The sequence below is a fragment of the Notamacropus eugenii genome, chromosome 2 (genome assembly GCF_028372415.1).
Source record: "Notamacropus eugenii isolate mMacEug1 chromosome 2, mMacEug1.pri_v2, whole genome shotgun sequence".
In the NCBI taxonomy this organism is placed as follows: domain Eukaryota; kingdom Metazoa; phylum Chordata; class Mammalia; order Diprotodontia; family Macropodidae; genus Notamacropus; species Notamacropus eugenii.
This window is the reverse complement of record NC_092873.1, coordinates 72,200,361-72,225,831: the sequence shown is the minus strand read 5'-3', so window position 1 is coordinate 72,225,831 and position 25,471 is coordinate 72,200,361. Positions and strand designations below refer to the sequence as shown.

Genomic DNA, 25,471 nt, shown 5'->3' with positions numbered 1-25,471 from the left:
TACGGCCTTGTAGGTCCTTGGACATGGCCTTTTGACTGAATTCAAATTTTACAGAACAAATCCTTTTATCAAGGGAATTTGTTCTGTGAAGTTTGGATTCAGTCAAAGGGCTGCAACTTGAGGACCTAGAGGGCCACATGTGGCCTCAAGACCACAGGCTCCCCACCCCTGATCTATGCAGAGCACTTTACAGACTTTTAAAGTGCTATATAAATATGAAATTATTAGTAACTGTAAAAAAATTAACACAGCCCCATTCTCAAGGATGGCCCACTATTAAAATTTAACCACTTCTGAAATAAGGGTTGGGGTGAATAACCTCAAAAGTCCTTATTTAAAGCTGAGATTTTTATGATCCTTCTGACTCAAACTAGAGTTTACCTGTCTACTTCCTTCCTATCCAGGTATATTACCTTGGTGAAGGGGAGATGTCTAAACAGTGGCTGCAGCAGGAACAGAACAACATGGTAAAACTATGTCTGACCCAGATGAAAGCAGTTGCTAGCCATGTGCTCATCCACCATCCCAATGTGAAGCCCATTGTATGGGATGACATGCTTAGGGGCATTAGTGAAGAATGTCTTACAGGTATTGCACAATCTCAGAGTACAGACATTCATTTTCACCCTTACTGGCAAAATATTTCATTATTTTTTCGGATAATCAATACTGAGTTTCTTTTTAGAGATTTTCAAAGTATACAAAGTAGCATAGCGGATTGAGGTCTGACCTTGGAGCTAGGAAGACCGAGGTTCAAGTCCTGCTTTTGGCACATACTAGTACCTGTGTGATCATGGAAAAATATTAATCTCTCCATGCATCCAGACAAATAGCTAAGACTATAAGCTACAAATAGGTTACCAAACCACACCATGGAAGGTGTTAGGAGTTCCCCACATAATGAAATCAGAACTGGACAAGAAAACCAAAAAGAAGTTAAGGCAAGTTTTATTTATTCTTAGATCACAAATGTAATTAGCGAATAATTAAGTCTCTTGGTTATTTGTATGTACCAAAGTATCTTATCTAGGGCAATGTTTTCTTATTCATAAAAAACAAAATTTGAAATTATCTACCAAAAGGAACTATTTTTTAAAAAATGTTCTTTCAGGATTATAGAAATGATGAACATTAACCCAGGAAGCACTAGAGAATTCTGCTCTTGGTAGCACTAGAAACTGGAGAAGTAGAGTTTCCAGTTCCAGAGGGAACTCATCTGAAAAAGGACTATTAACTGCCTCAGAATACCTCAGCACCACAAAATACTCAGTAAGGACCAATACTACAGGGCAAAAGTTGCCAAACTTTCTCCATCTGCAGTAATTTTCTATGGTACTTGTAGGCAAGTAATAATAAAAATAATGATGATAATAATAAAAGTTCTATTTATTAAGTAGTTAAGTTTAAACAGCTTAATAAGTATTTATGTCCTAACAACTTTGTAGTTATTTGGGAAAAGAATACTATAAATTGAAGGGAAAAAATAATTTTTTTTATTTATTTCCTTCTTAAGTAACCATTTTACTGACTACTGGAATGTGTGCATCTGTTGGGTACTATCCAGCTTCTCAAACCTTGGAATCAGATAGGACGTTGCAACCCTCATTTTTTATTTCACATTGATTTTCCTAAAATACTTGCTTTTTGTTGTAGCAACTCCAAAATCTCAACTTTGCTAAGATATAATGTTGCACACAAGGAAGTTTGAGAAGTTACAGGTGTAACTGAAAGTATAAATAAACAAAAACACATCTTGAACATTCAGAAATATCATTGAAGACCCAGTAATCTAATGTTGAAACTATGAACTACTTGGCGGTTCATAAGTGTTCAAAAGATGTTAAGTATCACTTTGTTTCCCTCAAATTTGCAACAGTACCCAGTGACCTCATGAGTTCCCCATGGCACCCCAGGGTAACCCAGTGAACAGTTTGGGAAACGTAGCTCTAGGAGTTAGCCATGGGAAACCCTGAGGCAATTAATACAATGACTGTCGAAGGAGTCCCCTAGGAATATAAATAATGTCAACCCCAACACCTAGTCGTATTGGGGAGGTACTTCACACATGAAGAAAAAAGATCCCGTTGCTCCTATAGGCCCATCTCTTCCTTTTCTAGACTGTCCTAGGTACTTGTGAAGATTGCCTGCATAAGGAAACTCATAGTTGCTAAAAATAATCTGACCATGCTCTTTCCTGCTTGTAAACCTTCACTGATTGTCTGTAAAGCACTTTGCAGACCTTAAAGTGTTTACAAGTAGATTTAAACCTGGCTCCAGCCTATTTTTTGAGCCTTATTTCTACTACTCTTCTTCATGTTCTGTATTTCATCTAAACTGGACTACTTTCTTCCATTCTCAGCCTACAGGCTATCCCATTATGCCCAGAATGAACTCCATCTACATCTCTGCCTATTAAAATCATTACCTTCTTTCAACATCCATTTCAGGTATCACTTCCTCTAAGAAGCCTTTCCTGATTTCCCCATGTGAAAGGACCCTCTCTCTCTGAAAATTTTCTTATAGTGCTTTGCCTTTATCATATTATTTCTTATATTACATTTGCTTGTGTCTACATTATATTTCCTCTCTCCCTCCACCATTGGATTATACATTCCATGAGAACATATGCTATATTTTTTTTATTCTTTGTATCCCTAACACACAGCACAGGGACATGTATATTCTTAATAGTATTTTAACTGAATTGATTGTTAATCCCATATTATAGACATTTTCCCATAATTTTTATATATTTCTAGCTTTTTTATAAGGGTTGTTTTAAAAGTTGAGTATATCATCCAGTGACCTTGACATTTTGCTAGAAGGGTATCCTCCAAATTGATGCTGACTAGGTATTACATTTAATAAGTGAACATTAAGCAGGGAGCTTCAAGGAATTTCTAACCCCAAGTCAGATTGAGGCTTCTGACAGAGATACTGCCTATAGCAGGTCATCAAGGTTAAAAGAGAGAAAGAGAGAGAGATTTAAGCCTTTGGGAAATAGGTAATTAAGACTGTTTGTGGTACAAAAGGTTTGGCTTCTGATGTGAGAACTCTTAAGAGAGGAAAAGCCATTTATTGCTAAGGCTCTGAGAACAGACAGACCCTCCTAACAGGAAGAAAGCTGCTAAGGGTTTTCCCCCAAAGTCTGATGTCTTGGTATGTGAGGACCCTGCATTTCTCAAGAGCTTTAACAAGGAGCCTTTGGGTTTTAAATAGAAACTTGAGGACCTAGAGGGCCACATGTGGCCTCAAGACCACAGGCTCCCCACCCCTGATCTATGCAGAGGATAAAGCAGACCTAAGCTGACCCAGCCAATTTAAGTTCAAGAAAGCCCCTTCAGCTATAGAAGACTTCTTTAATTTCACTATGCCCTAACATTCCTGATGCAGCTCCTGCTCATTGTCACTTTTAATATCAGGAGAATCACTGTAAACTGTGAAGATTTGGCATCTCCCCCAACATGGACAAAATTGTTTAGATGTAGAACTCAGTCCTTCTAAATGGAGAAATGTAATTTCTGGTCTTCATTCTTTCATGTTTTGTTACTTCTTCAGGGGACTGTTTTGTTCTTGTTCTCTTTCTGATTTGGTGCTGCCTATGCCAGATTTTTCTTATCCCAAAGATTAAGATTGTCTAGTAACAGTCCTAAAGTCATTTTAAGTAATGGAAGCTCCTTTTGCTAGGTTTTGGCTGTGGTAATCTTTATTTATTAATATTTATTAATCACTGAGCACTTGGGATGGTGTAGTTCATTTTCTTAAAAGGCATTGAGGCAGCATCAATGCTATTACCATGATCATGGCCTAGGATCTCATTAGTCATATTGAGAGGTTTTTCTACAACCTCAGTACCCAAAAGAATAAGAAAGGGCTTGGAGGGGCAGGGTTTGCTATTTCCAAATTATACATGATCTTCCTGTTAGAAAGGGGATAAGTCCTATGGATGTCAGAAGGGAAAGTCCCAAGAGGTACTTGTGAAGATTGCCTGCATAAGGAAACTTAAGAAACCAAAGACTCAAGGCTGATGGCAGGTATTTGCATGAGAGCATCATCCCAGAAAAAGCTTCCTGAGTCTGATCTCTAGCATTCCAAACTGGGAGCTGTGGGATGTGATTGAAGTTTAGAAAGACGATGAAGTAACCTGGAGATATGATGCAGATAGTAAAAGTCATTCATAGAACTACCATAAACAAAATGAGCATATGTCAATCAGTATAGTTCATCTAGGAGTTTTAGGAGGGGGCCAGTCTTTATTCCACCATTCAGGAAGTTACAGCTCAGACAACAAAATTCATTGAACACGATGGATATGGATATGGAAAAACTTTTGCTAGAAGATTCATTGTGACTGGACATCAGAAAATTCCTATTATGGAGAACTATTATAAATGTAAATAAAGGTGGAAAAGCCTTCAGTCACAGGGTGGCACATGACAAAACATGAGAGAAGTCATACTGGATTTTTGAAAGTAATGAGTGGGAAATCTACAGTGAGAGAGGAACTATGATCAGACATCTGACAATTCATAGTATAATGAAGCCCTTTTAATGTAATGAATGTGAGAAACCTTCAGTCATCAGAGAAGCTTGAAGAAGCATGAGAGAATTCCTACAGGAGAAAAACCCTTTTAATATAATGACGTGCAAAAAGCCTTTGGTAAGAAGGGATCTTTATTAGCTAGCTATCAGAGAATTCATATTAGAAGGAAACCGTTTGATTTTAGTAAAACCGTATTTGATACTTGATATGCTGAAAGATAAAAAAATGTTTTTTTTCTTTTGTTATATCCTTTACTATAACATAAGAGGTACCACTAGGTGTTAATAGAATTTATAAGTTACTGGAAGTTTTAGCAAAACTGTATGTGGGGAGGGGCAAAGTCACACTTTTGCCTTACTTTTTATTCCAAATTTAGTAACTATGAACAAAAAGGAATACTTATTTTTTTTTAAATAAGCTTATGGATAAAGAAGAAATTAAGGCTTAGGCCTTGACATAGCTTCCTGAGACAAAGAGTACTGAGACTGCCTGAATATAAAAAGCGGCTTAGGAGCTCCAGCTGGGTCCTGAAACTTCAAGCTGGAAGACCAGCAAAATGACTAACACCAGGAAACTTTGCTCAGCTGAGTCGGTTGTATTTTCAATATTGTTCTCCAGCTTAGAATGTCTTTCTTTGGCTATGGCTAACCTTTTGCTAGCTCTTAGCTGGACTACTGAGCATCTCATTTCATTCCAGTCTCATATCTGACCTACTAGACCCACATGGTCAGCCCTGTCTTTCTACAGCCCGTTGTTCTTATGGGAAGAAAACAGTACCTCAGTTGAGGATTCCTACTGAAGCCTTCTGCCCAGAAGCTGAGGAAAGGTCTATATCCTTGTGCTCCTCAGAGCTGCCTCTGTCAGTGACCACAGGACCAGAAGAGCTGCACCGGGCAGAAGACCTATAGAGAGCGGCGTCTGGCAGAGGCTCCATGAATGAGGAGTTGCTGCATGTCAAGCTGGGTCAATACAGCATCATAAACAGGGAAGTGACCTGTTCAAGATCATATAAGTAGGTGGCAGAACAAAGATTTGAACCAACTCTTCTGATTCTAAATCCAGCTCTCTTTCCACTACACCACATTGACCTCTCATGACATTTCCGAATATTTGGGATAGGGAATCACATATATGTAGCCAAAGATAAAGCATTTCCCTTTATTGCCATTGGACTGGTCAAGGCCAATTAAGAGCTGAAACTCCAGGGTTTGATCATTTAAATAATTTATCACAATGACAATTACCAAAGACTAGAGATTATATTATTACAAGGAATCATAGGTACAAGATTGCGAACCTAATTGCTATGATGATTTCCTCTGTGCCACATTATTGGGAAGCCAGAATAATCCTTTATAAAGAAAGATTTTCAAGAACCTGACCTTTTCCTCCTATTTCCATTTTATTTAAATTATCATTCTGAATATTTCAAAAGGGCACTGAGAAGCCTGATTAGAGTTACAACCCCCAATCTGTCTACCCTCCTTACTTTCTAAGGCCATTATCCCCAACCGAGCCTTTCCTCCCTTTAAAATCTTGAACCTTTGCTTAACCAGTTCAACTTTAGACAGTTCATTACTCTTCAGTTCTTTGCTCCAGTTGTTGCATATCAACCTATACCTTTCTAAACTCTAACTCTGGATCACTTCCACTATATTCCTTCTCTGTTCTTGCTTGCCTGATGCAGAAACCTCCTAGAGGAAGTCAATTAACTATCCCAGCTAGGTCCACTAGAAGGTATGGAATTCAGTATCAACTCTGGCTTCTCTACTGCAAGCTATTTCTTTTCTTCTTTTCCTAACATCTCTTTTCTCAAGGTACCTTTGTCAATCATCCTCCACAACTTCTCCCTTAGCTGAATACGTCATATTTTTTCCAGTCCAACAACTGTGCATTAAGCACCTGTGCCATGTACCAGGCACTGTGCTAGACAGCCAAGATACAAAGACAAAAACAAAAATTTTGCCCTAAAAACAAATTTTTTTTTTGAAGTGCTTACATGTTACTAGGGGAAACAACATATGCCAGGTAAATAAATCCAAATTATATGCATAAAGAATAATACAAAGTAATTTGGGGGAGTAGTAGAGACACTAAAAACTTGGGGAATCAGGAGAGATCTCATGTAGGAAGTGGGGTAGCTAGGTGGTGCAGTGGATAGAGCACCAGTGCAGGAGTCAGGAGGACCTGAATTCAAATCTCACCTCAGACACTTGACACTAGCTGTGTGACCTTGGGCAAGTCACTTAACCCCAATTGACTTATCCTGGGTCATCCCCAGTCATCCTGATGAATATCTGGTCACTGGATTCAGATGGCTCTGGAGGAGAAGTGAGGCTGGTGACATGCACAGCTCTCCCTCACCCAAAACAAAGTCAAGTGCAAGTCATGTCATCATTTCTCTGATGACATGGTCTTCCTCAGCAATGAAGGATGAACACACACATGTAGGAAGTAGCACCTGAGATACACTGTCATGCTTCTAAGTGTCATCTCATAATTTACTGAACAAACTGAAGTCATCTGTCTTGTATTCCCTCTTCTATTAAATTGACATAGTTGTCCTACCTGTTTGACCAGTCTTCAGTCTTTTTGTAGGATCATCATGTCCTGCCCTTTATACTTGGATGTACTCCAGGGCTGTGTCCTGGGTCCTCTTCTCTCCACTCAGTAATCTCATCAGCTCTTATGGATTCAGATATAATGCGAGTGACTCCCATATCTACATAACGAACACTTACCTCTTCCCTGAGCTCCACCATTTCATCTCTACATGGATATCCCATAGGCATCTCCAACTCAACATAGCCAGAAGAGAACTCATATTTCGTCCTAAACCCATCCCTCCTCCTAACTTCCAGTCATGCAGGTTTAGAATCTTAGGGTCATCCTCAGCTTTTCATTCATTCACCTGGCATATCCAGTCATTTGCTGTATCTCTTTCATTTGTTCCCACCTGGCCACCCAGGAAACATTCAGGACTGCCATCCCATTTCTGGTCTCATCATCTCTTACTTTGATTACTGTATTAGCTTCTTAATTGATCTCCCTGCATCCAGCCTTTCCCATATACAATTCCATTTTTCACAAAGCTGCAAAATTGACATTCCTAAATTCCAGGTTCTAACCATTTAGTTCCTCTGCTTAAGAAACTGTTAGTATCCTATTGCCTCCAGAGTAAAATACAAATTCCTCTGGTATTTATAATACCTTCATAATCTGGTTCCAGCCTAAATTTCCAAACCAATCACCCATTGCTTCCCCTTGTATACTCTATGGTTCAGCCAAACTTCCATCGTGCTGTTCGCCATATATACATTCAATCTACTGCCCTCTGTACCTGTGCATAAACTATCCCTAATTCCTAGAATGCTCTCCTTCCTCACCTCTGCCTACTTCTCTTCCAGGCTCAACTCAAGTGTACTCACCTTTAAAAAGCATTTCGTGATTGGTTAGTGACCCCTGAATTACCTTTTTAATATATTTTGTGTGAACATATTGCATTCTCTCCAGATAGAATAACATAGTGAATTTGAGAACAGAAACTGCCCCTCTTTTGTATTTTATATCCAAGAGTCTAGCACAGTACCTGACATATAACAGTTTTTAAATGAGTGTTGATTTGATTCATTTAAATGGATGAGTTTAATTTGCTGAAGGAACCTGGTTTATGTATTATAAGAAATAAAGAAAAAATATAAATAAAAAATTAAGACCTTATGTTCTCTAAATTTTAAGTACTTGATCCTACCTTCCATATATTCTTAAAACATCTATTTCAGATATAGCTCAGATCATAAATCCTTTCTCATTTGTCCTTGTAACATTCATGCTTTTTCCAGAATCTGGAATAGCACAGATGGTGGAGCCAATGATCTGGGACTACATTGAAGATATGGATGTACATGGAAAGGGTCAGTACTATTCGGCTCAGTAACTCACATCTGGATGTTCTTTTTAATTTATCCCTTTGAAGAGCTTATTTTGTGGTGGTATGGAGTTTGTGTATAATTCACAGAAATAATGTTAATTTATCCCTTTCATGTATGAGCAAACCAGTTTCTTCTCCTCCCTGATGTTTGATCTCTTTAGTGAGGCAGAACTTTCCTTATTAATTATACAACCTTGGTTCTGTACTTTTGGGCAGAATCAACAGTGGATAGAAGTTGCAAATTTAGTTTAATGTAAGGAAGAGCTTCCTAATAATTAGTGCTTTCAGAAATGTCTACCATGAGCAGTGAATCTCATTCGAGAATTTTGAAGTAAAGATTGGATGACCACTTGTTGGGTATGTTGAGGTGGGGATTTTGTGAAGGCTGAGCACCTAATTAATTTGGTGGATCATAGCACCGTGCTAAAAGAGAACAGTGATGGATATTTTATCTCTACATGTAGATCAGAGAAAGCTGTATTCACTGGCATAAATTCCATCCACCACTGACTCTCCATGGGAGCTAGGAAATTGAATTCCTTTGTTCTTTTTGTTTCTAGTTCTCCTTATGGATAAATACAGGAAATGTGGTTTCCCTAAACTGTGGGTAGCCAGTGCTTTTAAAGGTGCCACAGGGGTGAATCAGTCTTTGACCATTATTGGCCATCACCTCAAAAATAACATCCAGTGGTTGAAAGTGGCAGACAATGGACCTGCTGAGATGCTACAAGGAATCGTTCTAACTGGTTGGCAAAGGTAAAGGAACTATAAAAGTGACTTTAGCTGAATTGCCTGATATGCAAATTGCCTGAAGATGGCTCTCGTTGTGGAGGGAGTAAAGATGTCTCAAGCAACTAGATTATGATTGCTCTAGGAATAAAAACTGCCTTCTTCTTTATCATTGGCAATTGTCCAGGTTCTATTTAACTCATCTCCCTGAGAGAAGCTGTCTTATGGATGCTGAAAGGCTAAGGCCTATAAAAAATATGGGAGTTCTAGGTTCCTTTGCATTTAGCATTTGTTGCTAAATGGATTAACATCTTCTGTCTCGGCTTTTATACCTTTTTTTAAAATCAATTTATAATTTCATCAGTGCAGGCAACTTTTGGTATGAAAACTCCCTCTACCAGTACAGACTGACAATTCATCAGGAATTTATAGTCTGAGAGATTTGCCATCACTCAGTCAGGATTTGCCAGAGGCAGAGTTTAAACCAAAGTGTTGCTTACTCTGGAGTTATCTGTCTCTGCCATGCTTTTAGCTGGTAATAGCTGGTAATAGAATCAAGGTTTGGGAAGACAGATCTTTTCAGGAAGGATATTTCTGTTTATTCAAATAGATAAAATAACATTACCTTTCGGTGAATTACACCCTATTATTGAACCTGAAACTTTTTTACTAGCTCTTGATTCTCAGCCTTCACATCTGTTAGGTAGACAAATGAAAAGAATTATTCTGCCCGTTCTACATTCACAAAGCTGGTTGGTGGCATAAAAGGAACTGGCACCTAGGTAACCTGACCTCTGCTACTAGGTTCTTTCCACATAGCACTTCCTGCTATTACTTGTGCTTATTTGTAAATAAATAAAAATAACATGTAAAATACCTAATTTTTTAAAACAACCATTGCTTTTGATGACATACAAATGGAATAACACTGGCCTTTCCATAAATTTAAAGTTTTTTTTCTTTCCATTGGCAAACAGAAATAAATAGGTTCAGTGGACAGTGGCTGCTTGCCCAACTGAAGTGGTCTGTAGCCCCTCAAAAATTTTAAGAATCCTAGAGTGTGCCTTGTAGTATGCTAGTAAAAAAAAAAGTACAGAAAATGCACTTACAACATAATTTTTCTATCACTTTCTTAAGCCTAGATAATCAACAAAACAATAAATGGTGCCCTAATTTGTATTGTTATTGATTTCCTAGGTTTAAATAATCACTGAAGATTAACAGTGGATTTTTTTCTGGAGCTGGCTCCAGCACACCACTGAGTGTGTCCTACATTCTCTTGGTTTCCTCCTCCCCTCTTCTCCCCTCCACTACCCCTACCATGAGAGCTTAAGTTCCTTGAAAGTAGAAATCATGTATTCTCGTATTTCTCATAGCAACATGCACAGTACTGGGCACACATAGGAGGCTCTCCATAAATCTTTATTGGGTTGAATCAATTGTTTCTTTAAATGTTAGCCATACTTTGCATATCCCTAAGTCTATCTTCAGATGAAGCGGAGAGGTTTATTTGGCCAATAGTGCAGTCCCAAGTCTGTTGTAGATAGATGTTTTTCTTCATAGCAAACTCAAAGCAATAACTGAATACTATCTAACTATTATCACCAACATTTTTTTGAGGGAGGAGATAGTCTGATTTCATTAAATTCACAGAAATCAAGTTTCATTCCAATTCTTCTAACAAGTTAGATAAGGTTTTCATTGAGTCAGGTCTAGGAATTGAATTATTTGTCTTGAGACATAGAGAGTTCCTCATCCCTGAGATCTTCATACAAAGCCAGATGACCAAGTGTTTAGATACATTGTGGAGGGAATTATTACTCAGGTATAAGTTGGCATCAGTGACTTATGGGCCATTTAACCTCTAAGATGTTATGTCTGGGAACTGTCAACAAGGAGAGGTGAACTTAACCTTTAGCAAGTCACAATGTGGAGCTATAAATAAAAACCATGTACTCTTAAGACTAGTCAAGGCAAAACAATCACATCTTAAAATCTAACCACCATCCCCTATCTCTGCTTGGTCACTTTTGTGACTTTTCTATCCTACCCTCCTACTTTAGAAGTGAACTGCATCTCCATCCTCTTCCAGAAATATAAAGTCTCTTATAGACTTGCCCTTCAAATCAGGGCTTTTAGAAGTTTAAATGCCCACAGGCCATGCTGAAGTAGCATTCTGGCAAACCAATATTTGAAACATCTGAGGTTTCCTGAAAAACTCATATCAGAACAAAAGAGAAGCCCCATTTTTCCAGAGTGTTTTTGTTTTTGGTCTAGGGTTGTGTTTGTTTTTTTTTTTATTTTATTCTTTTGAACTCAACATCATCCAAACACTGTTTTCTACAGAATCCTGATGATCAAGCTACTGCCTCAACCACAGTAGATGGTACTGTTCACTGTGATTGTGAATGAAAAGTAACCCTGCTCATAAATTACCTAAGTTCATTCCTTCATTTTGCAAAAACTCTGGCACAGTTTTGCTCTCGTGGTCCCAGTCAAGCAAAGATTAAGTTGGAGAACTAAAAAAAGATTTCTGGTCAAATCAATCTTAAGAATATGTAAGAGTAATAATCTATGCAAAACAAGGTTTGAAGAGGGGTGGGACAACATGCAGACCACACTTCTTTTCTGGAGAGCCTAAAACTGCCTTGTTTTACCTGCCATTTCAAACACTAGAGTTGCCTAGGGGTGGAAGGAAGGAAAACCCTGCCTCAGGCATAAATTGTCCTTTTGACCCTGGGCAAGATGAATAATCTTTCCGTGTTCTAGGTATCCCTAAATTTCAGAAAAAGTGCAACTTCAAGGAACTTTTTATCTAGGTGTTATCTTTTTATCTAAGAAATCACGGGTCCAATCTCCATCACTGTCAGTATCTCTTTGAATGTTAATGAAAGGTAACTTTAACCTTTCCCAAACAAAGCAAACAAATTGATGCAGTTGGGAAATTTATTAATTACCATAAATTACTATATATCTTTAACCCCATCAATCCCTAATAGTAATATGGAACTGTATGAAACAGAAAAGTGGCTTGGGTCACATGGTCAAGTCTAAATAAAAGCTTTAGGTGGTAGATTTCTTTAAACTGTGAAGTCATATGCTAACTTAATTTGCATAGCTTTACTAAAGGAATAACATCCTCTGTACAAAGTCCCCATCCTGGGGGGAAATCCAAGAGGCAAACAGAAAACTGTTACTGAAGGCTCAGTACAAATGAGGTTCCAAGTGAATCACATGGAATAATTTTCATTTTAATCATATGAGAACAACAAAATAACCTATAGTGCAGTAAAGAACTATATGGAAAGACAAAAGACCTGGATTCTAGTCCCAGGGACCACAGACTTCTCTGGACCTCAGTTTCTTTAGCTCTAGATAAAGCTGAACAAGATAATCTTTAAAGGCACTCTCATTTAGAGCTGTAACTAGCAGTTCTGAAATTGAGGAAAGGAATTCAAACCTTGATACCTAAGGCTTTAAAAGATCTTAGGCACTATGGGCAAAGATCCCAAGCATTCTGAAGTCACTATTTGGGAGACCACAGCCTGAGAAGAAAACTAGATAGGACTGGGGGGAAGTGGAGTGGGGGAGAGAAGGAGGCATCTGATATCTTTTAAAGTCAAGAAGCAAGGTGTCATGTAACTTTGTTTTTTCAGCCCTGCTAAATAGGTGCTAAGCTCAGTTCCTTCTGAAGTACTGTCTCCATCTTCTGAATTGCCATATTCTGGAGTAAGACTCCAGTCACTCTACGCTAGTTACAGCTCTGCTTCAGACTCTATGGCCTGATGACTCTATGAAGCATCTTTTTATTCTTATACAGTCCAAAAGAAAGTAGAATCTAACAGATGAGAATACCTGGCATCCAACTGGTTACTAAATAATCAAAAAAGACTTGCTGAATGGAGCATATGGAGGAACAAGACAGTCCCTTTCCCAAAGACATTTATCAGAGAGAGTAAGGAAAGACACGTGACAGCTTATTGGAGCAGTACATAGAACCCTTGATTTGGAGTCACAAAAACTTGAATTCAAATTCAACTTCAGACACTTGCTAACTTTGTGAGCCTAGGCTAACCACTTAACCTCTCTCTGCCTCAGTTTCCTCATCTATAGAATGGGGATAAGAATAGCACCTATATCTCAGGGTTGTTGTGAGGATTAAATGGGATAACATACTTGGCACTTTGCAGACTTTTAATGCCCTACATGAATGTTAAATATTATTTTACATAAAGACAAGTAATAACTCAAAGCAGTTTAATACCAAGTGGTACATGAGTGGTTCAGACAATAAATAGCATAGGAGTTCAGTAAAAGGAGAAAGAGCTCAGTCTTAAGGAAGACTCTTTGAAAGGATAGTCGTGAAGGTGTAGGTAGGACTGAAGTCAGTGGAAATGATGTGGGAGATCAGCATCAATACAGATACACTCAAGGGTCAAGGTTGAGATAAGAGGCCGAGTGAATGTTTTCATGTAATGGAAATTAAGGTTGGAAAGGTAGGTTGGGACCAGATTGAATGCCACATTGAAGGGTTTGCCCCTTATTTCTGTAGGCAATGGGGAGCAATTGAAAGTTTTATTGTGTTCATCCTTTGTTGCCGAAGAAGACCATGCCATCAGAGAAATGATGACATGACTTGCACTTGATTTGTTTGGAGTGAGAGAGGGCTGTGCAGGTCACCAGCCTCACTTCTCTTCCAGAGCCATCTGAATCCAGTCACTGGAGATGACCCAGGATGCACTGGGAGACTTTGGCCCTTTTAAGCCAAGGCCTTTGCTGGTACTCACTTAGGGTGAGGCAATGCCCATTCATTGAATAGGCCTGTTTAAGAAGTAGCCAGGGCATGGCCCCTTTAATGAGACCAAGAAAAAGAAAGAGATCAGGCTGGGAGGGAAACAGCAACAGCTATTATTGATAATCACTCTAAAGCCAAGAGGGTCCAGAAGAGCCCTTAGGCAGGACCCCATTGGCATCCCAGCTTCAGAGTGTAGTAGGTTTAAGGTTTTGGGAGAAGAGAGGAAAGGGGGAGGGAGGAGAGAGGAAAGGAGAGGAGAGGAGAGGGCTCTGAAGGCTTTGTAAAATAGCAAAGAATGGCATTTTAGGAAGATTTATCTTGTAATAATGTTCAGGACAGATCAAAAGGGATAGAGACAGAGAGACTGATTCAGAGACAACAGCAGTAGTCCAATATCCATTAAGGACCAGAACTATAGTAATTGCATATGGGAATGGAAAAAATTAGTGACCATGATGAAGGCATCAAAGATGATTCTGAGTCAATTAGTAAGCACTTATTAAGCACCACATGCCAGGCACTGTGCTAAAAAACACTGAGGATACAAAGAAAGGCAAAATAGAGTCCCTGCTCTTGAGGAGCTAACACAGTATGCAAATAACTGTGTGAACAACAATGTACAAAGATGCTGTGTACAGGAAAAATGGAAAATAGTCAACACTGAAAGCAATAATATTAAGGTTTGGGAAAGGGTACCTGTAGAAGGTGGGATTTTAACTGGGAATTGAAGAAAATCAGGAGATGAGGAGGAAGAGCATTCTAGGCATGGAGTGAAACATCCAAAGCCAAGAGAGGGAGTATCTTATTCAAGAAATGGCAAGGAGGCCAGTGTCACTGTAAGAGTACATTGTGGGAATTGGGGAGAGGGGAGAAGGGAGAAAGGAAGGGCAGGAATAGTCATTTCTATAGTGCCTATGTGCTACACGCTGTGCTAGGCACTTGATAAATATTTCCTTTGATCCTCACAACAACCCTGTGAGGTAGGTGCTGTGATTACCCTCATTTTTATAGTTGAGGAAATTGAGGCAAACAGATTAAATGACTTGCCCAGGGTCATCTGTCTAGCGTCTAGGTAATATTTGAATTCAGATCTACCTTTAGTATAATACCCCCTCTATCATCTTCAATCTCACTTGTTTTCAATCTTTCCCCATCTACTGGCTGCCTAAAGGAGATGGGATAAAATGGAATCACTTGTGCAGAGAGAGGGATTTGCCTTGGCAAGGAGAATGGCCACCTCTTTGTATGAGATGGGGTGAAAGAAGCAATAGTTACAGAAGGCATCACAATAATATGACATGGGAATGAGAGGGAGCTCTTAGCTAATGACCTAAAGTTTTTTAATAAAATATGAAGCAAGTTGTAAAGCTGGGGGCAGGGACAGAGGAGCCATGAGAAGAATTAAAAGGTTTAGAAGAGGTTATGTGGTGAGTGAGTTGATTAGGGACATGTAGAAGGATTGCCTAGCAGTAGTGAGGGCCCTGTTAAGGTTTGTGGTGGACCCAGTCAGAACAGTTTCATGACTTTTTCAGTCTTTTTTCAGCAGGATATGTACAAGCAGAGTCAGCAAATGGTGGGAATGATATAAGACTGAGGCTTAGCAGGGCACAATCCGCAGTATGATATGGGGGCAAGGGATTCAAGAGAAAAGGATTATAGAGTTGAACTGCTTCGCCACATGACCATGATGGAGAAGGGAAAAAAAAGTAGCTAATGCAAGGGAGATGGCCTGTTAAAGAACTGAGGAATCAAAGATTTAGAGGTCAAGGTATGGACAAATAGTAGAGTTTAATATGGGAAGGGAGAGGGAGAGGCAGAAAGTCAGTAGAGTGATCAGATAAGGGAATTTCAGAGCTCATTAACATGGAGGTGGTACATTTGTGGATGATGGCAAGATCCAAGGGTATGACCATCTTGTGTGTTTCAGTGAAATGGTGTGGAGGAGGCGGTCATGGGAAATGAGTAAGCTCAGAAACTAGGAAGTTAGGGTGTCTAAGGGCATATCAATATGTATGTTGAAATTCCTGAGAATGGGAGCAGGAGCTGGGGAGGAGAAAGATTGTGAGCCAAGTACTAATTCATTGAGAAGAAGAAGGAAAGGGGGTGTATCCTGGAGGTCTGTACACAACAACTACCAATGTTTGATTAGATGGTAGATGTAGATTATGTGGCCCTCAAAAGAGAAGAGTCAAGGAGTATTCCAATTCCACCACCTCATCCAGACCCCAATCAAGGGAAATGAGTGAAAGTGCAGCCAGGCCTGGAAAGGGTGGCCCAAGAGTCTGTGTCATTAAGTGGAAGCCACATCTAGTGAGTGCCACGTTTCAAGACTTGGGTAACTTGGAGAATCATGATATCACATACAGAAATAGAGAAATCTGGAATGGGAACTGATTTTAGTGAGATATTTTACTATACTGGAGATAAGACTATGCTCATCACTTTTCCTAGTGCAAACAGTTAGCAGATCATTGGATATATTGGGCTGGAACTCAGAATGGAAATCAGGCCTGGTGATGTAAATCCTTATAGAGCTGTTAGCTAAAGCAGTGGGAGGAGATAAGTTCTCCAAAGGACAAAACACAGAGGGCAAAGGAGCAGATGAACTTTGAGTTTGCACATATGAGCTGTGAGAAGATATTTTTGTTGTTCAGTCATGTCCAACTCTGTGATCCCATTTAAGGTTTTCTTGGCAGAGATACTGGAGTGGTTTGCCATTTCCTTCTCCAGCTCATTTTACAGATGAGGAAACTGAGGCAAACAGAGTTAAGTGACTTACCCAGGAGTCACACAGCTAGTGTTGCTAAAGCAGGATTTTAACTCAGGTCTCCCTCACTCCAGGTCTTAAACATTGTGCCACCTAACTGCCCTGTGCAAGAAGAGAAGGGAAACTAAAATAAAAGAAGTAGAAGAATCAGGAGAATGAATTGTCTCAGAAATCAGTTTCAGAAGTGAAAGAGTAGTGAGAAGTGCCATGCCATGAACAGGTTAAGGAGAAGCAGTTTGAATAGAGAGAAGACAAGGAAGCCAGATTTCAGGAGACTGAGGAAGACTGAGAAAATGGATTAGTGAACAAAGATCAATCCTTCCAGAACTTTGATTGGGTGAGGAAGGTTATAGGGTGGTAGCATCTTGAAGTCATGTTTTTTTCCCAACATAGAAGAAACCTGAAGATATTGGTTAGCAGGTGGGGAGCTAATGGAGAGACAGAATGTCGAGACCACACAGAGTAATTAACAGAGCAACTTTTCTAAGGAGGGAAGAGGAGAGGTTCAAGGCCATAGGTGGAGTATTTAAATTTGGAAATGAAGACCACACTTTTCTGAGAGGATATTTTAAGACAACAGAAGGTGGTAAAGTTCTGAGTTAAAGTGTCTCAGTAAAACAAGAAGTGAATTAGTCTACTGAGAGGGAGATCTGATGAGGAAAGGATTAGAACAGCTGCATTACTAGAGAATCAGGAAGTTAGAAATGTTAAAAAACAAAAACAGCAGGAGACATGAATGCGTAGTGGGCCAAGCGAGCACACTTCTGTAATTTTCTCCAACAATAATCTGAAGCCACAGAACAGGATCCAAAAAGATGGGGGGCGGGGAGGGAGTGACCCCAGACTGGGGACTATAATGGTAGGCAGGGCAAAAAAATCAGAGAACAAGAAAGTCTAAGAAAGATGTCAATAAAGTGGCTGATCTTATTAAAGTGACTGAGCTCAGACCCCAGGCTGGTACTTAGTTAAGTGTAGCAAGAGTGAGACTAATGTCCTGAGCAAAGTGGGAAAAAGGTAAGATTCATCCCATATTCCCTCCCAGTATTAAAAATAAATGTTTCTTTCTTTTGTGGATTCCAGGTATGACCACTTCTCTGTTCTATGTGAGCTGCTTCCTGTGGGAATCCCATCCCTAGCAGTATGTCTGCAGGCACTCAAACATGGTATATTGTATTACTCTCCTCTTTTTCCTAAAGTACAAGCCCCGGGATTTTCCTAGAATCTATTTTTCTTTTTGGTGTCTTTTTCCTCCCGGGAATACAGGGGATCAATGGTGTGTGCAGTCACTCTGCTACGTTGGAGTACTTCACACACACACCTTGACCTTCCCTTTTCACACAAGAAGTACAGAGCCACTGCACTACCCTGAATTCTTCATGAAAGGAGTTACTCTAAATTGGAAAGTGTGTCTGAGTTTGGGAGTGCAACTGTGAGACATTTTAGTAAGTGCTAAGCAACTGTGTTGCGTTTCAAAGGGAGGGAAAAAAATAATCTCACTAAGACTTATACTGGTTGAATTCACCACCATGCTCAGTGCATATCACTAGATTGGATCTTGTTAGTATGTCTGTAAGCTTAAGGCCAGACCTTTGGAGACCTGTGGTCCAAGAAATTAAAACAAATTCCACTTGTAGGAAATAGCCCTTGAGAAAGGGGCCTGAAATATCAAGATAGTTTTCTTAACAAGCACAGACTTGGAAAGAGGAATTACCTGATTGGAGAGTTGCATCCAATAAATTCTCCAATTTCATGTCCCCTGTCTGGAGCAAGGGGTTCACAGCTTTCCCAACCAAGCCAATAAACAGGAATAAGTTCTTCTGAAATAGGAGCTTTCTCTGCCTACTCTTGTATAAGAACTTTTCCCTCACCTTTCTCTTTCTCTTTACTAAAGAAAATGCTTCTCTTTCAGGAGGTTATACTGACAATGTTAAGAAAATAGTAGAGACGTACCTGGGGATGTCAAATTTGGAAATCAACAGTTTTATGAGGTAAAACCATCAGTTCCTACTAATCTCATTGTTACTGTATTATCTCATGGCCCTGAACTGTTGATAGTTCTGAAATTGACGAAGACTTTCTCTCTGACTAGTGAAAGCTCTGGGACTTTCCCTGGCAGTGATGTCTTCGCCCTGATCACTCAGATCAGCTTTCACCTAAGGCGCTCCGTGGATGAACTGCTAGAAAGGAACAGGTTTGTTATTAACAAGAATTGAGTGTAGGACAATTACAATTCTCCTTCCTTCCTTCACTGTAGCCAGTCTACATGGGGAATAAAACATAGATGCACAAGTCAGTTTCTGCTAGATTGACCAGTCTTGTCAGAGGCCTTATAAAGCCAATGTCCCAGAATAAGCCATTGGGATAATACATACATAGCTGTTGAGTACAACCCCAATGCATTTATTTACAGGTATGTAACAGGCTGGTTCAGCCCTTACCACCGTAAGAGGAAGATGATTCACCCAGTTATGATCCAGTACATCCAACCAGATGCCATAAGGTTAGTTCCTTGTCAGACTCAGTGTATCTGAGTCAGTTTTCCTGAAATAGCTAGACTTTGAATCCCCTTTGCAAAAATTGTCTTTGAGTCAAAATCTAAACTCAGAGACCAGATAAGACTCTTTGGATGAATTCATTCATTTTTCCTTCACTTGAACTAGTCACTAACAGCTTCAAGTACTTCTCACTTTACTTCTTGACTCCTCTTTAAAAGGCTATCTTCCCATAGTACTTCATTTTTTTAATGAGAACTCACATGTCAGGTTCATAGTCAACTTTTTCCATTTCCCTTCAGTCTCCTAACCAGGTGGAACGCTGTCATCCAAGAGCTGCAGACAGCACTTGAAAGAATTTTCTACCCAGATGCAGTAGAAGAATGGCTGGAAGAAAACACCCATCCTACCATCCAGAAGCTACAGCAGCTGTTGCAAGATCTGGATGCAGCAATAGCAGCTCAGTCTTGACACTTTTGTGATGGAAGTGACTCATCTTATGTAGAAGGCTTATGCACTGCTAACCCAGCGGGGATTCTTACAAATGATCAAGACCACTCATTTACTACATGAAAGCAGTGCTGAGGGGATGGGAGCAGGGTTGGGAGGGTTCCTGTGTGTATGATTGAAAAATCTGATGTTACAACAGAATCTAATAAGAGATATTGAGGTGAAGGCCTGATACTGGATCTTGAGTTAAAAGCTATTATCAAGAGATAGGAAGAGCAGTGAGGCTGGTGACCTGCACAGCCCTCCCTCACTCAAAACAAAGTCAAGTGCAATTCATGTCATAATTTCTCTGATAGCATGGATTTCTTCAGCAATGAAGGATGAACACAATCCTGTGAGTAGAAGCAGCTGACTGAATGGGGACCAGCTAGCTAGGTAACTCAACTCCCCCTCCCCTTCCTTCTCCTCTCCAAAGGAAGGTAAATTTGGATGGTCAGAAATGCCCAGATGACTTGGGTTTTACTGGCTCCTTTCCTGTCCTGTCCCAAAATGTTAAACCTACTGCACTCTGAAACTGGGATGCCAATGGGTCCCTGCCTAAGGGCTCTTCTGGACCCTCCTGGTTTTAGAGTGATTATCAGTAATAACTGTTGCTGTTTCCCACCCAGTCTAATGTCTTTCTTTTTCTTGACCTCATTAAAGGGGCCATGCCCTGGCTTCTTCTTAAACAGACCTATTCAATGAATGGGTATTGCCTCACCCGAAGTGAGTACCTGCAAAGTCCTTGGCCTAAAGGGCCCAAGGTCTCCCAGTGCATCCTGGGTCATCTCCAGTCATCCTGAGGAATATCAGGTCTCTGGATTCAGAAGGCTCTGGAAGAAAAGTGAGGCTGGTGACCTGCACAGCCCTCCCTCACTCAAAACAAAGTCAAGTGCAAGTCATGTCATCATTTCTCTGATGGCATGGTCTTCTTCGGCAATGAAGGACAAACACAATTATCAAGAGAGGATAAAGCAGAATTTATTATGCCACAAGTGAATCCAAAAAAATTAGAAGTGGCAATCATAATATTCCACAGGGAAGCAGTAAAAAGATAGTAAAAGCAAAAAAGATAACCAGGGAAACTACATTATGCTTGAAGGCACTATAAATAATGTTAATATGGAAATATATGCACAAAAATAGCATAGCATTCAAATACTTGAAGGAAAAAGTAACTGAACTATAGAGTAAAATAGACAAGAAACTATGATAGTTGGGGACCTCAATGTGTCCCTTTCCACCCTAGGCAAATCTAACAAAAAGATAAATAAGAAAGACCCTGAAAAGAAATTGAAAAATTAGATATGATAGATGTCTGATGATTAATGGATGGGAATAGAAAGGAATATTTCTCCACTACATGACACTGTCACAAAAACATACAGAAAGTTTAAATACTTCATTTACGGACAATAGCACAACACAAACTATAATCAACAGATGGAATTTGAAGAAGTAAAAGACAATGTATAGGTTATAGTTATTACCAATCACAATTTACCACTTAAAAAGAAAACCTATCATTCCATCTACTGCTCTTAATGTAACAAAGTCAGCACTCTTATTGCTAGAAATTAGTCTTCAGACTTGTTTTCACTTCTGTCTCTACTTGGCCCCCTTGATGTTTAGGACCACTTACAGTGAGACAGCATGTTAAAACCACAGCTGGATTAAGGGCAGGAACAAATTACAGTCCATCACTCTGAAATGACCAGTCCCATGAAGCAAAGCATCCTTCTTATCCAACCTGGAGCTTGTTCCTAGATTAAGCCCTGTTATTCATATTTATACCGAAGCCTCACAGAAGGTAAATACCTCTGGTTTTTTTACAATCAAGTTACTACTATGCAGAAACCACTGTTTCCATACTACAGTTCTCCACTGATGGAATATAAAGAATTTAAGACTGTCTTCCAGGAGTTTAGACTTTATATACAAGGAATCCAAAATTTACAGTTAGGATTTTTGACTTAAGTGACACTCTCAGACCCTAGGCAAAAATGAAAATTGTGTAAGATCTACTTTGGAGGCCCCTTACCACTCCAATTTCCTCCTAGAATCTTGTGGAGTATATTCTACTAAAATGTATTGTTGTTGTTATGTTTGTCCTCCATTCTCGAAGAGGACCATGACATCAAGATGATGACATGACTAGCAGTTGACTTTGAGTGAGAGAGGGCTATGCAAGGTCACCACTGTCACTTTCTTCTCCTGAGCCATCTGGGTCCAGTGACCTGATATTCATCAGGATGACTAGAGATGACCCAGGATGCAAGGAGGAGACCCTCAGGGTTCCTGGGTAAAACAATTACTATTTAGCATTTAAATCCACTCTGTGCTAGGTGAGTGGGGACTTCTTGTCCAGTCTATGAGCTTCAGAGTGAATTGGGTTTGAGGCTTGATCTTTGAGCAAGAGATGTAGCCAGTAAACCCAGAGGAAAAAGGCAGCTTTTGGGGGTAGAACACTGGAGGAGGAGGAGAGGAGCTGCTATTCACTCACAGGTTGTGTTTGTCCTTTGTTCTCAAAGAGGACCATGACATCAAGATGATGACATGACTTGCAGTTGACTTTGATTTGAGTGAGGGAGGGCTGTGTAAGGTCACCAACCTCACTTTCTTCTCCTGTGCCATCTGGATCCAGTAGCCTGATATTCATCAGGATAACTGGAGATGGCCCAGGATGCAATGGGCTAAGATCTCATAGCATTCAGGGGAGGGGCATATACAAAGTATGAATAAACAGATATGTGTTTATGTAGATAAATGCACTTGCTATGCATGTGTATATATATAAAATATACTGGGGGTAGAACTTGGCAGGAATGATCCAGACCAAAACCTTCATCGGTGTGGGGAATTCTCAGAATAGGAATTTCCTCCACAAATGGAGGTCAGCCTCTTATATAAAAGTTAGAGTCTTAAAGAGATGCCTGTGCCTCTAAGAAGTAACTTGCCCATGGTTGTACAATAAAGACTCAGACTGACAACCTCAACTCAGGTCTTTATGTCATGTTGCCTCATGTGTATGTGTGTGTATGTGTTTGCAAGCATGCACTCACATGTACGTACACATAAATGGGTATTGGCACCATTAAACACAGCACTCTTGGTAAATATTCAGTAAAAACAGCAAACATTCACTAAGGGTCTACTATATGGAAAGAAAAATACTAGGTGCAGGGAGAGACACAAAGCTTATAATTATAATAACAATCTTCTAGAACCAGGAGAACAATTTAATCAATAACAATTATTATAAGGAAAAATAACTTTGAAAGACTTCAGAACTTTGGTCAATACAATAACCAACCACAATTCCAGACCAGCAATGAGAAAACATTCTATCTTCTGAGGAAAAAAGTGATGGGCTCAGGATACAGGATGAGACATACATTTTCACGGGAGCATTTTTTTTTAATGTGTAGAAGACAACGTAAGGAACGCACAAAAGAAAACCTGAACAAGCAGTACAGTTCTGAAAGTTACATGTTCAATTTATCTTATGTTAAGTTTTGAATAAAAATATTTAAGAGTACTACTAGAGAAGAACGATCAGGATAGTGAAAAGACTGAGCTTTGAGAAGACAGTGGGAGAATGATAACAGACCTAGAAACAATGAATGCATAAAAATTGCAGAGGTAATTTTAAAAATTTTTTTAAAAGGATTTAAAGGAAAGACCTCCCAGCAACTAGAACTTCCAGAAATCAGAATCCATTACCAAAGGGGTCTTCCATTACCAAAGATTTTCCAGTACAGGGCAACTGGATGAGCACATCCTTGTCAGAGATGTTAGAGAGGAAATTCCTGTTCAGCCATTGGTTGGATTAGGTCAGTAGTGCCAAACTAAAATAAAAATTGTTCCCATAGGCTCATATTGACTTCCAAAGTCACAGATTAACTGTGATACTGTATTTTTATTTTGTTAAATATTACCAGTTACAGTTTAATCTGTTTCAGCTGCATTCAAATTTTGCTTTGCTAAATCCTGTGGCTTGCAGGCTACATATTAAATACCTCTGGACTAGATAAGCTCAGAAGATGTCTTGGTGCTTGGTGGGGGGGGGGTAGGGGATGAATTCAAAAGGATTGCTGTCTTCTCATTCCATCCATGTTGCTCGGGAGATCATTCCTCACAAAGTGTTTTGTTTGGATTGGGTTTTTTTTTGGAAGGGAGTAAGAGGAGATGACTTGCCAACACCTCCTTACTATCATTCTTGAAAAACTACCATCCATTCCCATTTTAATATAGGTTTTGGTATGACACCACACAAGTTGCCAATTTTTAGTTACCTGCTTTAAAAGGCAGTGGGGAGCTAGTATAGGGTCTTTATAGGGGAACTAAGGTGATCACACTGGGAATACTGTGTTCAGTTCTGTACATCATTTTAAATAAGGCTTCAGCAGGTTGTAGTACCTTCACAGGTGGGGGGTAACCAAGAATGTTGAGGAAACTGAAGACTAAATATACCATACAGAGATTTGATAGAACTGGGAATATTTATCCTGGAGATGACTTAAGGGAGCCATAATAGCAAGCTATTGTCAAGCATTTAAAAGCCTGTTGCATATAAGGCTTATTCCTTTTGGTTCTGGGAGGCAGAATTAGAAGAAATAGGTAGAAGTTGCACAGATGTAGATGTTACCCCAATATAAGAAAAACCTTCCTGACAGAGTAATCCAAAAATGAAATAGGTTGCTTCTGTTAGTTTGAATTGCTTGCCCCCAACAGAAGACTACATTTCTTAAGAGATCTTGTAGAAAAGATTCCTGTTCAGGTTAACGCATTGACCTAGATGACCTGGAAGGTCTCTTCAAATTCAAGAAATTCTGTGATCCTTTGAGGTCAGCTTTTAGGGAAAATATATCTGGGAAGTAGAGCAGGAAGGAAATTAAGAAACTAAGTGGTAATCACATAATGTGAGTGCCTGATCTAGACTGATTTTTGAATGGAAACCCATTCAACTGAGTGAAAGAATTTGTAGCAATAGAAACAGGGACAGGGAAAAACCTAGGTTAGGGATTTCTCAGCCACATTCAAAAGGAATGGTTCACTGCTGGTGACTTCCTTTATAACACTGGAGAAGCTCCAGCAGTTGTGTTTTTTAAAATATAATCTACCTTTTTTCCCCAACCAGGAATGATGAATATTCCTGAGTAGTTGCTGAAATAGAGCCTGTATGACTTTCACAAACTTGTTAGTTTTTACTCTACCGACCATATAATTGCTTCAGGAGCAAAGAAGCCAACCCAAATCCCCAGACTCCTTCTGTTACCAACTGGGGGAAGATTAAGAACAGAAAGGAACTGCAGCTCCCAGCAAGCTATACAAACAATTTGAGAGTTTCACTAAATGACATGAGAATGTTTATGACACTAATACCTTTTTGGTCATTTCCTTGCAAAAGCACACCTGATCAAATACAAATCCTTTAGTGTTTCAGTAGCAAACAGACACAGCCTGCTTAACTGAAAAAGGAAACTAATGAAAGTTAATTAAGTATAACTACCGTAACCACATAAAAATGCCATGATATGGCGGAAAAGCATAATTCGAAGTCAATAAATATTTATTTCGCACATTTATTATGCACCAGGCATTGTGCTAATCGTGAGATACAAAGAAAGGCGTAAGACTGTCACTGCCCTGAAGGAGCTCACAGTCTAATGGAGAAGAATATACATAAAAAGCAGAATGTGGAAGGAGGGGATAGCCTAGTACA

At 39.4% G+C, this 25,471-nt stretch overlaps 1 protein-coding gene across 3 annotated transcripts in view; it reads left to right on the top strand.

Moving 5' to 3' along the window:
- HEXD (hexosaminidase D) overlaps positions 1 to 19,942 on the top strand; it is a 34,463-nt gene extending 14,521 nt beyond the window's left edge. For all 3 annotated transcript variants that reach the window (XM_072640906.1, XM_072640907.1, XM_072640908.1), the window contains 8 exons: positions 405 to 588; positions 8,386 to 8,457; positions 9,035 to 9,230; positions 17,846 to 17,928; positions 18,675 to 18,753; positions 18,855 to 18,956; positions 19,176 to 19,265; positions 19,560 to 19,942. In XM_072640906.1, the coding sequence (XP_072497007.1) occupies positions 405 to 588; positions 8,386 to 8,457; positions 9,035 to 9,230; positions 17,846 to 17,928; positions 18,675 to 18,753; positions 18,855 to 18,956; positions 19,176 to 19,265; positions 19,560 to 19,728 (975 nt within the window). In that variant the 3' untranslated portion in view covers positions 19,729 to 19,942. The remainder of the gene's footprint in view (positions 1 to 404; positions 589 to 8,385; positions 8,458 to 9,034; positions 9,231 to 17,845; positions 17,929 to 18,674; positions 18,754 to 18,854; positions 18,957 to 19,175; positions 19,266 to 19,559) is intronic.
- The last annotated feature ends 5,529 nt before the right edge of the window (positions 19,943 to 25,471 follow it).